At 43.1% G+C, this 17,352-nt stretch overlaps 1 protein-coding gene across 1 annotated transcript in view; it reads right to left on the reverse strand.

Annotated features, from left to right (window-relative positions):
• Positions 1–17,112, reverse strand: part of LOC120979849 (tenascin-N-like) — a 76,139-nt gene extending 59,027 nt beyond the window's left edge. Inside the window, exons 1-3 of the mRNA XM_040408806.1 lie at positions 16,761–17,112; positions 8,582–8,863; positions 3,180–3,740 (exon numbers count right to left, since the gene is read on the reverse strand). Of these exons, the coding sequence (XP_040264740.1) occupies positions 3,180–3,740; positions 8,582–8,863; positions 16,761–17,112 (1,195 nt within the window). The remainder of the gene's footprint in view (positions 1–3,179; positions 3,741–8,581; positions 8,864–16,760) is intronic.
• Between the last annotated feature and the right edge of the window lie 240 nt (positions 17,113–17,352).

Below are 17,352 nucleotides of genomic sequence, written 5' to 3' on the forward strand. Positions count from 1 at the left end.
ACTGCACGTGCAAGTGGTGAGATGAGTATTTTGTTTTGTTTTTTGTCGGCACTAGCAGAATAAGGGGTACAAATGGGGGCATTATGTATACTGGGAGGGCACCATGGGGGCCATTATAGATACTGGGGGCAGATAGATCCTGGTTGAACCTAAAGGAATTGGTTCTATCTACAGAATTAGGCCCCAACGAGAATGGAAAGCACACTGTGCATGCACGGCATACTCTCCATTCACTGTTAGTGGACTTGCAAAAATAGCTGCCAAGTGTGGCCACCCTTCCATTCACCACTATGAGACTTGGAAGTCCCATAGCACTGAATGGCGGGTGGCCACGCATGTGTGGCTTACTGTCCTTTCACTCCAGGGGCTCATTCTGGAGATAGGAGTGTAACGACTACCAAACCACAGGGGAAACACGTGAGGCTCACGGTAGACCGATGGGTGTAATAGTTCATGTACTCACGGTTAGCAGATACCTCCCTGGTCTGGCGTACAGTGTATGGGAAGACAGCATTAAATCTTCCGGGGCACTCTCTGTTGCAGGGAACACTAGCCAGATGTTGGTTGAGGTGCCCTTGATGGTAATTGGTGTTTAAGGTTGCTTTGGTGGCTGGGCCCCTGGTTCGTGACGCCAGCACCGTAAGGTGCAAATGTTGAGTTTAGTAGTGGAAATGATGAGGAGTCAGTTGTTATCAAACAGTTGAACATTTACTAAATCAATTGTCTTCAAGTAGTCAGTACACAGTTTACTTGTATGATATAGGTTAAGCAATTGTCAGTTGAGGAGTTCTCTTTAGGATTGACTCTTTACAGGCAAGACTAAATAGTCCAAACTATAGCACACTGGTACTAAATATGCTGTTTTATACTTATCTTGAGCTATCCAATTAGGGGGCGATCTCCCTCGTGGCAGGCAAACACTTCTGCTTCATTATTTGCCGGATACTCCACTAAAAAAGGTTTAGATTTTTACACTATGTCCCAGAAGGCTTGTGTAGTGGATAAGGACAACTATGGCCTTAATCATCCAGTTGTGTCCAAGTACTCGGAAAGCTACTCCTGATCACTTGTGCTGATTAGGTCCATAAGCTAGATTCAGCTGTAACCCTCACTCGGCTTGCTTCATATTTAGACATAGACTTACTGTCTTGTGCTTGGCTGCTGTAGATAAATGTTAGATGTTCTCCCTTAGCCTGGCCATGACCAAGGGGTAGAAATAGCAGACTACATGGTGGACGATGCCTGTTTCTCTCCTCCATATACACTGTACTAAGCAACTTCACTTCCTGTCTACTCTCTGTATTCTGCTCTAAGCTAGACACACCCCAGCTATATATATTATGTAGTGCCAGCACCACCTAGGGGCGTATGGGTGTAATGACATTGCCAGCCTGATAATAGGAAATACCATACAATGCAAATACATAGGCAGATGTTTTTAAAGTTTCCCATTTACACACTGATGTGGGACGCTGCAGGAGCTGTTCCCAGAGGTGGAACTTGCACCTTTCTGACATTTATATCACATCCTAACGATATGCATCAATTTTCCAGATGGGAATGAGTTGTCAGAAAGCTTCTCTGGCAGGTTTGGTACTGAATGTATTCTGCAGCTTGCTATGTATTGGAATAGATGCAAGCTGCAGAAGCCAATAGAAAATGTTGTTTTTCTTCTAGCTACATGGAGGAGATACAGGGGCTGGATGGGAATAAGTGATGCCATATCCTAGCAATACGCCATCACTTTATGAGATGTGAATACCTCATTAACTCTAGTCACAAACTGAAAAATAGTCTCATGTCCAACCTCCCAAAACCTTCCTTACCTGGGGTTCTGAGAAGTGCAGATCATGGTAACTTCAGCGCTTGCCTGCAGATTGCACTTATGGAGGATAATTTGTCACTGTGAAGTTACGTGTTGCACAAAATTGTGATATAATGGTGTCTACTTGAATGCAAAGGTTCGAACATATCATGGAACATTTAAAGGCAATTTTTTTTTTTACTGCATTTTACTCATTTTGGGCTAAAAAAAATATATATTTTTTTCAATTACTCTTCATCAAAAATGTTCAGCCATTTCTGAGATACAAGGGTTAAAAATCAGTCTGTTTGCAAGCTTATTTAAGACATATTTTTATCAGTTTGCTAGAAATTCAACTATAATGAGTTTATGAGGTCAGGAGATCAGAGATAAGAACTACACGTGAGCTGTCAGATGACTGGATTCAAAGAAAACAGACTGTGACAGTTTGTAAACAGAATTATTTTGAACCCTTCTTTCTAAGAAATGGCAGAAAATTTTTAATAAAGACCAATTGAAAAAATCTGGAGAGTAAGGCTACTTTCACACTTGCGGCAGAGTGATCCGGCAGGCAGTTCCGTCGCCGGAACTGGCTGCCGGATCCGGCAAAACGTATGCCAACTGATGGCATTTGTAAGACTGATCAGGATCCTGATCCATCTTACAAATGCGTTGAAATGTCGGATCCGTCTTTCCGGTGTCATCCGGAAAAACGGATGCGGCATTTATTTATTTTCACCTCTTTTTCGGTCTGCGCATGCCGATATTTTGAATGCTGGATCGAGCACTAATACATTCCTATGGAAAAAAAATCCAGCATTCAGGCAAGTGTTCCGTTTTTTGGCCGGAGATAAAACCGTAGCATGCTGCGGTTTTTATCTCTGTCCTGATCGGTCAAAAAGACTGAACTGAAGACATCCTGATGCATCCTGAACGGATTCCTCTCCATTCAGAATGCATGGGGATAAAACTGATCAGTTATTTTCCGGTATAGAGCCCCTAGGACGGAACTCAATGCCGGAAAAGAAAAACGCTAGTGTGAAAGTACCCTAGCAAGAAAAGTGGACGTGGTCTCCCCCAGAGAAATAGTTAATGCTCCATTAATCAAGTGCAGTGGGGAGAAAAGGTATATCATTTCAGTAAAAATCTAGAAGATGTGAAAATATTTTGTGACTATTGGACATTTCAAGCGTGCATCTCAACGGGTCTACACCTGGACTGACAACCTTTAGGGGACACAACCACTGAATTGATGATAGTCCCTACACCGGTTACAGTACTATCCTCATGCATGAAGCATCCAGCAGGTATCAGGAAACATGCAGTTAGTCAAATAATGGGTGTCACGACATATTTGGTTAAAAAAGACTCTTACCAATGGAACAGTCAGCTCCCATGAAGCCTTCATCACAGACGCATTCCCCGTTAACACAACGGCCATTGGGACGACAGTCGATAGCGCATTTTTTCTCTTTGCAGTCAGCTCCCATGAAGCCTTCATCACAGACGCATTCCCCGTTAACACAACGGCCATTGGGACGACAGTCGACAGCGCATTTTTTCTCTTTGCAGTCAGCTCCCATGAAGCCTTCATCACAGACGCATTTCCCATTAACACAACGGCCATTGGGACGACAGTCGACAGCGCATTTCTTCTCTTTGCAGTCAACTCCTGTGAAGTTTTTATTACAGACGCATTTCCCGTTAACACAACGGCCATTGGGACGACAGTCGACAGCGCATTTCTTCTCCCCGCAGTCCACACCAGTGTATCCCTCTGCGCATACACAGGCGCCATCAACGCATTTCCCGAATTCACCACAATCGACAGGGCATTTCTTTATGGAACAGTCAGGTCCTTCCCAGCCCTTATCACACTGACAGCGGCCTAATGCTGGCACATAATTGCCATTCCCATTACAGTTACCGTAAAGTGCTAAAAAAGAGATGAAAAGGAATATCAGTGTAAATTCTTTATGAAGTCAGGTACAAATATTGCTGCCTCCTCTGTGTGAAGGTTTGTCTGACTTGACTAGACCCGAGTTTGAATTCCTTCGAGTTCCTACTGCTCTTCTCCTCCTGGGGATTTCTTTAATCTCCTGCCCTGTCTCCATTTATCTCTCCTGGACTTTACAGATTTTATTACGGCCTGTGTTCCGGCTATTGTCCCTCTAAACCCTGCTTATCATCTACCTGGGTTCCTCTACCTGCTCCTCTCCCCCCGCTCTCCGTGCTGCCTCTTCCTGAGCTGCTGTACCCTGCTGAACACTGCGGATTGGTGAGACTTTTCCTTTTTGGACTTCTTTTAGTTTTTTGTCTTGATTTATTTTTTCTGCGGGGTGCAAAAGGCATCTTCTTTAACAGACCAATAGACTAATATATAAGTACTATTCTCTATAACAGACTAACACACAAGTACTTCATTTTAGGAAAAAGGAGAAAGTGAAATTTAAGAAAAGGGAGAAAGAGGAGGGAGGAGAAAGAAAGGGCGGAAGGGAGAAAAGAAGGGAAGGAGAAAAAAAAGAGAAGGGAGAGGAAAAAGGGAAAAAATAAAAATAAAATGGGCCCTAAGCAAAATAGGCGTTTAGTGGATTTTTCCGGGGTAAAATCAGCTCCGAAACATCTGATATCAGCAAAAATTGATCCGTTTTTTAATTCTCCAAAGATCAATACCAGAGCAGGACAAAAAGGGCTTCAGGAAATTAATCCTAAAAGAAATAATAAGTCTGCAATCGCGGTGGAGGAAACACTGAATGAATTCTCCTAAGTTGAGGAGATGCAGAGGGTGGAGGAAGGAGAATTATCCAATATTGAATCTTTTTCTATAAAAGAAATACTGCTGGCAGTTTAAAAAAAAAGGGGGAATTAATACAGGCCATTTCAACGCTGCTCGGGTCGATCCAGTCTGATGTAGCCCTGATTAGGGATGATGTATCGAAGATTCGTGATAGAGTTAATACTATAGAAAAGTCCATAGGTGCTTTACAGAATGAACTTAAAGTATCAAAAACTGAAATTTCTACTCTGAAGATGGACTTTAATTTGGTAAAAAAAAAAGTTGTAGACTTGGAGGACAGGTCAAGGAGATGTAACGTGAGAATTCTGGGGTTACCTGAGGGTGCGGAGGAAACAAATCCTGCAATCTTCCGGGGGGGTCTCTCGCTCCATCCTATCCTTGGATGCTTCCAAGGCATTTGACAGGGTGGAGTGGAGATTCCTCTGGAAGGTTTTGGGTAGGATGGGGTTTGGAGACAGAATTATAGATATGATCAAATTGTTGTATAGATTCCCTTTGGCAAGATTGAATATTAATGGGAGTTTGACAACGAGTCTTGCTTTAAATAGGGGCACTCGCCAAGGCTCTCCTCTCTCCCCACTGTTATTTGATATTTATATTGAGCCCTTAGCTCTAGATGTTAGGCAAGGCTCTAAGATTGAAGGGTTTGGAGTAATGGGTGTAACTCTCCAACGAATGTGGACCCGCTGTGCCACTTACCGGTTTGGCTTTGGGACAAACTTGGGAGCGGAATCTAAGTGTTCCCCTGGTTTTCACCCTTTATCCCACTCCAAGATGCGGAAGCTGGTCTTAGCTGCAGGGGAGACACCAGGTCGCTACCGCAAGAGTGGTCCCAGTTAAGTGGCAGCTGGCAGAGAAATGGGGATACAGGCAGATGGAGCGAGCTGTCAGTGGATGGAAGGAGTGCAGCAGCAGAGTCAGATGAAGCAGAGCTGAGTTCACTGTAGAAAACTACAATATTGCTCAGGCATCACAGGAAGGGGGAAGGACCCTTATAAAGGTGGTGCCTGGCTGGGATTGGAGAGAAGCCGGAATCAGGGGCGTGCACGAACCCTTAAAGAAACAGGACGCATGCGGCTCCTACAAGGTGCAACTGAAGCTGTCGCCGCCTGCGACAGTGCAGGAAAGCGGGTCTGGAGCCTGCAGCGGAGAAGAGGAGCCTTGTGTGCAGTTCGACCGAGGAACATAGCAGGATGCGCTGCACACTGGCGGCTGCCAACTGACATTGTTACAATGGGGGTGGAGGACCGCATTTCTTTATACGTAGATGATTTATTATTTTTTTATAGATCATACTAATACAACTCTTCTAAGACTCATCCATATAGTGAATTCTTTTGGCCAGGTTTCAGGCCTAGATATAAACTGGTCAACTATGCCAGTATATAGTTTTGTACACTCTACTGAGGGATCTTTGACTATATTGAATGTTTCTAACTCTTTTCAATATTTGGACATGACTATATCTCCTAAGATTAAAGATTTTTCACAGCTTAATTTGATTACATTAATAACTAAGGTGAGGTAAAAAATTGGGATTTGGCTCCGACTTCCGTTATCTAGAGCTGATAGAGTCTCCCTGGTTAAGATGGCGATTCTGCCCCAGCTCCTCTATATCCTTAGGAATTCACCCATACGGATAGAGGATACGTTTTTTAAGCTTATCAAGAGAATTATCAATGATTTGTTGTGGGGAGGAAAGAGGGTAAGACTTAAACTGGAATATTTATATAAAGCCTTGGATCGGGGAGGTTTGAATCTTCCCTACTTCAAGGGCTATTTTATAGCCAGGCAACTGTGGCTATATGCGAATGGAAGGAGGTGAGGAGATCTCCGTGTAACAACATATTCATATTCTTTGAATCGTGTCAATTGATTAATATCCGACAGGAGTACAGAGAGGCTAAAAAAAGGCATGGGACACTATTAGAAGATGGCTGGAAATAATAGGATCTCTTCAGTGTACTCTCCTCTGGTATAATTTTCAACTACAGGCCTTAGATAAAATAGCCGGGGACCAGTATTGGCAAAAAAAAAATTATTTTGTATGTTGCACAAGTGGTGAAGAATGGAGAGATACTTCAGTTCTCGGTGTTAGCACAAAGTGAGACTATGGTTGGTTTGTCTTGGTTCAGATATCTCCAATTACGTTCAGCACTTTCTAGTGTAAAGAATAAACTGTTGGAAATGATTTTCTAGGGAATTTAGACTACAGGGTTAATATTGCACATTTGTATATATTACTACTATAAATTACTACTCAGGGGCCGGGGAGTTGATTGCCCAAGGATCCAACTAGAGGGATGGGGAAATATATTAGCGAACTTTAAGCACGTATTGATACAATTTAATATTTTACGTTATATGTTACGCCTTTGTGGCTTAATAAATGTGTGTTAAGAGATAGTTCTAAGTGTCCACAGTGTGGCCTTTTTGGGGCTTATCACCTACATATGCTTTGGTCGTGTTCAGAATTAAAAGAATACTGGTTCGCGATTAATAACTTTATTAATCAGAAAGTGAGACTCCCGATTTATGGTTGAATGTTGCATACTGAGCGATCTCTCCGAGGTGAATTGCCATAAGTATCAGATGATTCTTTTGAATAGAATATTGTTCTTAGCAAGACTTTTGATTACTCGAGTTTGGTTCTCACGAGATGTTCCAAATTTGACTATATGGATATATAGGGTTAAAAACTATGAGAATGTCCTATACAGGCAAAGAAATAGTCAGGAGAAGTGGACTAAGATATGGGAGGCCTAGATGCCTTACGCCCCTTTCACACGGGCGAGTTTTCCGCGCGGGTGCAATGCGTGAGTTGAACGCATTGCACCCGCACTGAATCAGGACCCATTCATTTCTATGGGGCTTTTCACATGAGCGGTGATTTTCACGCATCACTTGTGCGTTGCGTGAAAATCGCAGCAAGCTCTATTTTGTGTGTTTTTCACGCAACGCAGGCCCCATAGAAGTGAATGGGGCTGCGTGAAAATCGCAAGCATCCGCAAGCAAGTGCTGATGCGGTGCGATTTTCACGCACGGTTGCTAGGTGACGATCGGGATGGAGACCCGATCATTATTATTTTCCCTTATAACATGGTTATAAGGGAAAATAATAGCATTCTGAATACACAATGCATAGTAAAATAGCGCTGGAGGGGTTAAAAAAAATTAAAAATTATTTAACTCACCTTAATCCACTTGCTCGCGCAGCACGGCTTCTCTTCTGTCTCCTTTGCTGATTGCAGGAAAAGGACCTTTGATGACGTCACTCCGGTCATCACATGATCCATCACATGATCTTTTACCATGGTGATGGACCATGTGATGACCGGAGTGACGTCACCACAGGTCCTTTTCCTGCAATCAGCAAAGGAGACAGAAGAGAAGCCGTGCTGCGCGATCAAGTGGACTAAGGTGAGTTAAATATTTATTTATTTATTTTAACCCCTCCAGCGCTATTGTACTATGCATTCTGTATTCAGAATGCTATTATTTCCCCTTATAACCATGTTATAAGGGAAAATAATACAATCTACAGAACACCGATCCCAAGCCCGAACTTCTGTGAAGAAGTTCGGGTTTGGGTACCAAACATGCGCGATTTTTCTCACGCGAGTGCAAAACGCATTACTATGTTTTGCACTCGCGCGGAAAAATCGCAACGCACGCGGACCTTTTCCCGCAACGCCCGTGTGAAAGAGGCCTTAATCCTTCTCGTCCCCAATTTTACGTTTCCACTCCTATGACTTCTTTTTCTTTTCCTCTATCCTCTTTTTTTCCTTGGTATTTTTTCTTTTTTCTTCTCTTTTGTTGAGTGGGATGATAGGGTAGGGAGGGGTGGGAAATGGGTGGTTATGGGGAACTTAAAATAATAATAATTTTATACTGTAATATTGAATGAAAATTAGAATGGTTTGTATATGTTTTTTTTTTTTACCAATAAAGGTTTATTAAAAATAAAAAAAGCCTCTTACCAATGGAACAGTCAGCTCCCATGAAGCCTTCATCACAGACGCATTCCCCGTTAACACAACGGCCATTGGGACGACAGTCGACAGCGCATTTCTTCTCACCGCAGTCCACACCAGTGTATCCCTCTGCGCATACACAGGCGCCATCAACGCATTTCCCGAATTCACCACAATCGACAGGGCATTTCTTTATGGAACAGTCAGGTCCTTCCCAGCCGTTATCACACTGACAGCGGCCTAATGCTGGCACATAATTGCCATTCCCATTACAGTTACCGTAAAGTGCTAAAAAAGAGATGAAAAGGAATATCAGTGTAAATTCTTTATGAAGTCAGGTACAAATATTATAATGCAGGACTTTCACTATTCAATTGCCTTTTGGCCAAAAAAGGTCTAAAAAGAACTAGTCATAACTCCTGATGTGCCTTTGTACTAGATAATTGTATTCAGGGGCGCACCACCAATGAGGCGAGGTGAGGCGAATGCCTCATGTGGCACCACATAGGAAGAAGTGGATGCATCCCAACGTCCATTGTGGAAGCGCTCATCTCTTCACATTCAACTGTATTGCCGTATTCAGGCCGCTAATATATCTGAATGCTGCGGCAGGGAGTGAAGAGGCCTGTGTCCTGCACCACATCCAGCAGTATTGAAGTATTTAAGTTTGTTATTTAAACTTTGCAGCATAGAGGGGGTCATTATTTATTACTGGGGGGAGCACTATGGGGACATTGGTTCTACTGGGGGCTGTAAAAGGGAGAATTTTTGTGCTGGCACATATTATACCAGGGGGACGTTTGTCCTACTGGAGGCAATAAAAGGGGACATTTTTGTACTGGCACACATAATAAGGGGGCAGCTATGATAACCACCCCCACACAAATAAATACAATAATAGTAACCACCCCTGCACAAATAAGTGCAACAATGGTAACTACCCCTGCACAAATGCAGCAATGGTACTGTAACTGCCCCCGCACAAATAAGTGCAACAATAGTAACGATCCCTGCACGAATAAGTGCAACAATAGTAACCATCCCTGCACGAATAAGTGCAACAATAGTAACCATCCCTGCACGAATAAGTGCAACAATAGTAACCATCCCTGCACGAATAAGTGCAATAGTGGTAACTACCCCTGCACAAATAAGTGCAATAGTGGTAACTACCCATGCAAAAGTGCAACAATGGTAACTACCCCTGCACAAATAAGTGCAACAATGGTAACTGCCCCTGCACAAATAACTGCAATAATGGTAACTGCCCCAGCACACGTAAGTGCAACAATAATAACCACCCTTGGCCAAGTAAGTGCAACAATGGGTATCTCCCCTGCACAATGATAACATGGTTGAACTTTGGCTTTAACTTTGCTGTCCCTGGATCTACATGATGAGGCAGAGGGGTTTGTTGGCACTTATTTGTAGCACGTTATTCACGTTAGCCTCGTTTGCATATTTGATGGTAATCTTACTGTACGGTCTTAAACATTTCTTCCCTTATTTTTTTACAAACTTTAGTGGAGATTTATCAAAACTGGAATAAAGGAAAACTGGTTTAGTTTCCCATAGCAACCAATCAGATTTTAAAGAGGTCCTTTGGAAAATGAAAGGTAGAATCTGATTGATTTCTAGAAGCAATTAAGGCAGTTTTCCTTTACACCAGTTTAATAAATCTCCCCCTTTGTATCTAAAAATAAGCCGTCATTATGCTTGCCCATTTGGGACATCATTTCTTTGAGATTCCAAAACTGCCAGCAGGTTACCTATGGAAACTGCGAGAGAATGACAAACATAAAAGGGAATAAATATAGATAATTAAGAAGCATCGCTAACACCTGTAATTCAAACAGATCCCAGAATCCTTTGCCTCTACCTAACACCGCAGCAGGAGCCTCAATTAAAACGTTATTAAATTGCATCCGTTTAGAGCCTTCGAACTAGGGGAAGCATTCAACGGAACGCATATCTTTTATCAAAATATTTTACGCGGCCAATTTACAAAGGATCTTCTTGTGCATTTACCTTCTTTTCTAGAATGATGCTTGGCATGATATTATTATAGTGGTTGATTTGTAGAACTGGTGGAAAAATAGAGGAATTTTATGGGAAATAAGGCTGAATGTACCAGGTCTGTAAGGCATTTCATGGGAGCTTGAGAGATGTTTTTCAATTTACAATGTATTTTTTTTAAAAATATTGCCTACAGTTTATTTTCTTCTGGTGCAAGGCGCCATCTATTGGAGCGTTTGAGAATTGCATGATGTCTATGTGGACTGTAACTCCTGCTTTAATTACTGCAAGCAGCATCTAATACTAATTAGGCAGAAAAGTCAACTAACCCCAGGTCACCATTGAGATAATGATCAGGTCTTGGCTCCTTTAGAGCTTTTTCTTTTTCTTTTTTTACAAACTCTTCATTAATAGAGGGTATTAATAAAAACTTGAACTAAATTGTTATCTTGCCATTTCCAGTACTTAGTCTGACATGTTTGATTGGTTTTCAGCCTCTGAAGAATGTTATACAGCGCAACGGTAGCAGGCGAATCGCAGAAGAAACAAATGGTCCTGTCTCTTTCATTTTTCTGGTTATTTTTCTGATTTGTGACAAAAGGTTGCAGTTACATAAATCAAAAACTACAATAAAAGTAGAAGTAGCATTTCCATTATATAAGCCAAGCATGCACAGAAATCTTTGATATGGGGGCACCATGTGGCATCAAGGGTAGGAGTATTTAAATCCTGAGGGAAAGCTGGAGTTCCGAGAGGAAATATAGAAACTCCATGTAGATAGTCCAAAAAGTTTTCCAACACCACGACTTGTCATAAGCAGACAGTAGATGATGACGCATTTTGGGCCTCAAACTGGACCCTACGCAATAATTTGGGATAATTTCGGTCCAATTCTATGAAAAGTTGTAGTGCTGGAAACAAATTTGGGACTATTTCTGAATCAATGCCTCTACACCTAATGCAGGTGAGCAGGGACAGCCACTGGTCATTTCACTTTCTAAAATCCATGCAATCCAATCCAATGCAAGGTGAAACCTCACCAAAATATGATGCACCAAAATGATGACCCCCCCCAATAACCGGGCATCTCATATAAATTATACTTACTCCGCATTGCTCCTGATCTCTGCACGGCCGCCACTGCATCTCCCTGGTAGCCAATAGCAGGCCGTGATGGGGAGGATCCTCCATAGCGTCACCCGTGATGCCAGGGAAGTTCTAGCACGGCCTGCTATTCGCTGCCCCCCCCCCCCAAACACCCCACCCCCGTTGCTGGATGTTTTGATCCACGCGATGGGGAGATGCCGGGTAGCTGTGTGGGGATCAGTATGCAGGGCGGGTGCCCGGGCATCGGGGGGTTCATTATAGGTGTTGGATAACCCCTTTAAGAAAAACCTCCTAATCCAACTGTTTGCATAGACACATAGCTGTGGTTCACCTGAGGAAAATGTTGTTTTACTTTTCTTGATCTGATGCTCCCTTCCCCAGTTTCTTAATATGCAAATTAGGCCTTTAGTGCAATGAAGGCATCACCGTTGCTCTTGTTGCACCCAAGCTCCACTCTTTTTGTATCCACACCCTTCCTGGCTGTTTTGATTAACAAGGCCAGGCAATGGCAAAGCAGCGAGGGAGGGTCTGGCCACAGAAAAGAGCGGAGCTTGGGTGCAACGAGAGCAAAGGTGACATTGCACCAAATTTGCATATTTAAAAAAAAGTATAATAAGGCTACTTTCACACTTGCGGCGGAGTGATCCGGAAAGCAGTTCCATCGCCGGAAGTGCTGCCGGATCCTACAAAACGTATGCCAACTGGCAGAAAAATGCATTGAGATGCCGGATCCGTTTTTCCGGTGTCATCCGGCAAAACGGATCTGGCATTTATTTTTTTTACCTTTTTTTTAGGTCTGCGCATGCGCAGACCAGAAGGACGGATCCGGCATTCTGGTATTTTGAATGCCGGATCCGGCACTAATACATTCCTATAGAAAAAAATGCCAGAACCGACATTCAGGCAAGTCTTCAGTTTTCTTTCACCGGAGATAAAACCGTAGCATGCTGCGGTTTTATCTTTTGCCTGATCAGTCAAAAAGACTGAGCTGAAGAAATCCTGATGCATCCTGAACGGATTACTCTCCATTCAGAATGCATGGGGATATACCCGATCAGTTCTTTTCTGGCATTGAGCATTTTGACGGCACTCAGGGCCGGAAAAGAATAACGCTAGTGTGAAAGTTCCCTAACTCAGGACTGAAGCCTCGAATCAACAAAACAAAAACAGTGTTTTAATCAGGTGAACTCCAGCCATGTGTCTATGCAAACAATTGGACAGGGAGGTCATTGGTGACAGATTCTCTTTTGGCACTTCCCCGAAAAGGTCCATGAGCCAGTAAATACATTTTTTGCCAGCAAGGAACTGGAGTAGATTTCAGGTGTTCCAGTTTTCAATTAGTCAAGGTGTCAGGGAGTGCAATTTTACAAAAGAGGGAAAAGTTGCTAATTTTGGTGCAAAGTATCACTTACACCAAAATCTGTGCAGGGTCGGACTGGCCCACCAGAATACCAGCCCAGGCTCTGATAATATAATGGGCCCCAACGATCCAGAAGAAAAACCCATTTGGCTGCCTTTGGAGAAGAATTATTTGCACTAGGGTCTATTTCTTTGATTCAAAAATCGATTAAACTTGATTGATGATACAGAGGTTTGGCCTTGAGAATAATTTCCATTGGTGGGCTAGATACAATCAATGTTTCATGTCTTCATTTTTTTCTGTGGGTGATTGTAAGGACAATGCACAACCTAAAGCAAGAGTTTCCTTTGGATGTAGCAATTTCACCAACAAGCTGCACCAATGGGCATCAAAGCAACTGTCACCTCATGGGCGTAGCTATAGGGGGTGCAAAGGTAGCAGTCGCTACCGGGCCCAGGAGCCTGAGGGGGCCCAATGACCCTTGTGGTGCATACAAAGACACTGGTATTATAGAAAGTGCATGCTGGTCAAGTTACACCTCTGGCGGGAGGGAAGGGGTTAGGTCAAGAATTTGGCACGGGGATAGGGGGGGGTGCTGTTTCAATTTTTGCCTGAGGCAGCATGAAGGCAATGTGCTTCCCTGTCCCTTACCACTAAGCATTGAGGGAAGGGGGGCCCAAGCTGAACTCTTGCACCAGGGCCCATAAGCCTTTAGCTAAGCCTCTACCTGAGCCCCATTTTAATTTCTGTTTTCCAATTGTAGAGTTGTGCAATGGGGAAGTGTAGTTTGGTGTGACCCCATCCCTTTCACATACACATGTCCTATGCCTGTCTACCACCAACATTGCAAGGACCTGCTGCTCAGATCCACAGCACTGTCAGAATTAGTAGAAGGGGGCCATATTGAATTTGCCACACAAAAGTCTATAGTGATGTAAAAGTGCTTGTCCGGCCTAGGAGCAATCCTAACTGGCGGTTGCAAGCCGTAGCGCATGTAATTGCTGAGGCCAGTGATTGGCTGCAGTGGTCATGGGACAAAGGCATGTCTAGTCCATCAAGAACAGAAAGCGGATGAAAATGGGACAGTAGCACTTAAACAGTAGGACTGCAGAGTTTTTATTTTTAAATTGGTCAGCACAGGTCGAAACCACTGGGCTTGCCGGCTTCTAGGCTAGACAAGCTTTCGAACTCCATATTTTTGACCAACAATCTGTTGTCACCCTACAATTGGGAAATCCATCTGTTGAGAGAAGGTTGCCAACCTCCCATAAAACCCTAAAACAGTCTGCAAAAACTTTTTTGCAGTGTCCAGCCAAAAATAAATGTGTCTGAGATTTTGTAATAATGAGGTCATTATCATTGAGACAATGACACGTATCAATCATGTACAATCTTTATCCTTCATTATAGTTTTCTGATTTTTGTCCAGGAAAAAATGTTGGCTGACCAAGAAAATCTGTCCAGGAAAAGGAAAAACTCAGGTTTCCCGAAAGGGAAATATCAAACAGCAGAATTCAATTATACTAATTTAACCAGCTATCTGTTCGAGAAAATGTCATAAAAATTTATCTCCAGACACTTTATCTAGAGATATATCATCGAAGATTAAAGGAAAGATTTAAGATTCGCGTCAGGTTTTAATTATTCATCTTATAATTGAGGTCTTGATGTATTAATAGACATCGGTGAGACAGACGACACAATGACCAGTGTCCTTGAAAGAACCGTATTCACAGCAGATGTATGACGTCCAGGACAGAGCTGCCTCTCCTGCCCGTGTGCTTCCAGCTCACTCTGCGGAGATGTTCCATATTGTATTAATGGAGGGATAAAAGGTGAATATTTGGATATAATTAGCCATTAGTTCTATTCAAGACTAGAAATGGTTGGGTCTGACGAGTACGTATAATGGGAATGGTAAAATAATTTCTTTTCCTGCTTTTATCTGTCCTGATCATGAGGTTTTCATGTGAAATATATAGAAAGGTGTCATTTGTTTCTGAGCCCTGATGTAAACTCATTTATATCTGTCATAAAAAGTATGTTTCAAAAATGATATCAACATGAGGGCTCATGCACACGGCCGTTGCCTGGCGGTCCCCTTGTTGCGGCGCGCAATCTGTGGGCCCCGGCTTTGTGGTTACCGCATCACTGATGTGGACCCATTCACTTGAATGGGTCCACAGTCCGGAAGGTCTGGTGCGGAAAGGAGGCACAGAACCCCACGGGAACACTACGGAGTGTTTTCGTGGGGTTTCTCTCCGTGCCTTCTCACCGCAAAAAAATAGAGCATGTTCTATTTTTTTCGCGGTGCAGACAGATCACGGACGCATTCAAGTTGAATGGGTCTGGATCCGTCTGCGGAATCCGCACGGTTCACTTGAATGGGTCTGCAATCTGGAAGATATGGTGCGGAGGCACAGAGTGGAAGGCCACGGAAGCACGACAGAGTGCTTCCTTGGCATTACGGTCCGTGGCTCCGCACTCCAAAAACAAATAGAACATGCTGTATGTTTTTTGCAGTGCGGATGTGTCGCAGACCCGTTCAATTGAATGGCTCTGCATCCGTTAGTGCCGGCCGACACGGATAGTGAACGTGCATTGGAGATCGTAATTTGCGGTCCACAATGCACGGCATGGGCGGCACGCGTTCGTGTGCATCAGCCCTTAAATGCACAAATTTTCTAGAAAATTTTTGTTATATTTCAAATTTTTTAAGACAAAATCACAAAACATAGCAACCCCGAGTCAGAATCAGTTGGCTATGTAGGAGTGTTCCAAAGTGATGGCCAGATCAGATTTAAAAAAAGATGTTGCCCTTAACGGATGAAACTATTTTTTGATCAGTGATGGCGATGAATGTTAAAGGGATTTCCAGGATTTTAATATTGATCCCGCACCCTCACAATCGGCCTCAGAGTCTCTCCTGCACCGGAATTTGGAACTACACAGCTCCACCTGTTGTGTAGTGGACAGAGCTGGTTACTGCAGAGCTGAACCTAACGAACAGAATACTGCAGTAACCACTGCAAAGGAAGCATCTGTGTAGTTCTGGCGCAAAGGGCACTCTGAAACAGCTTAATGCGGGATGTCGGAACCCCGCCAAACAGATATTGATGGATAAGCTATAACAACTACTTGTTGTATCTCTACCCAACAGAAGTATAAAAACCCAAAATATTGGTGATCCTTCTGTACATCTAAGGGCGGGTTCACATCAACGTTATGAATTCCGTTATTGTTTTCCGTTATAACATGGTTATAAAAGAAAATAACGGAATTCAAAACAGAATCCTTTGGAAGCATTCCATTTTGATCCTTCATAATAAAGGTCTACGGGCAGGATTCTCTTTTCCGTCCTGCATAATGGAAACCAAATGGATCTGTTATGCTTACCCATAGACTTCTATTGTGACGGATCAAAACGGAATGCCTCTAAAGTTTTCCGTTTTGAATTCCGTCTTACGAATTCCGTTATTTTCCATTATAACGAAACGCATAATGGTGATGTGAGCCCAAACAAAGTTTTTACTTTTTTAGTACAGAATAAGAGCACAATCCAGATGAATGCATGTCTTGGGGTGAATGCGAGCCAATACTTTACGGATGGAACATCGAAAAAAAGACAGGAGATCCCCAGATCCAGTTCTTAATAATATGGACCATGCATGGAATGTCCTACATCAGCATGAGGTTAATTACCTGCAGCTCCACAGCATCCTTCATACTGCTCCTTCATTTCCTTCATCCCTAGTTCTAATGCTTGAATCCTGGCAAGGAGGTCATCTATCAGTTCATTCCTCTCGCAGTCTGCAGCAGGGCTCTGGAGCCGCAGCTGGTGCCTGAACACCAACTTGTTATCATCGGATTCCATGGTTTGGAGTTGTTCGCCATCCTCCCCGGGCGCGCTGTAGATGTGGGTGATGGTGAGTGCCTTCTCGCTGCTGCAGCCCTTGCTTGCTGTGGGTTTAATGGCAGCAGCAGCGGTCAGAAGGTCATAGGGACAGCAGAGAAGAAGGCCAGCCAGGAACCTCCAGAACGATAAGTGGTCCATTTTGAGTCCTCACCAGGAGTGCTGTGTGTTAGGAGAAAGACAAACGAATGGATGAATTTTCCTATAAACCTTTCTTGAAATGGCTCTTTTAATAACGACTTGCATTCCCCATGTGATAACGATTCTGGAGCATCTATTCTTATAACTTTATGATGTGCCATTCTTTTATTATTCCTGTTAGAAGTTATGAATGAATTGCTAGCAGTTTACAATAAAGGTCTAAATGGGTCTAAAACGTTA

The sequence above is a fragment of the Bufo bufo genome, chromosome 9 (assembly GCF_905171765.1).
Source record: "Bufo bufo chromosome 9, aBufBuf1.1, whole genome shotgun sequence".
Lineage (NCBI taxonomy): Eukaryota > Metazoa > Chordata > Amphibia > Anura > Bufonidae > Bufo > Bufo bufo.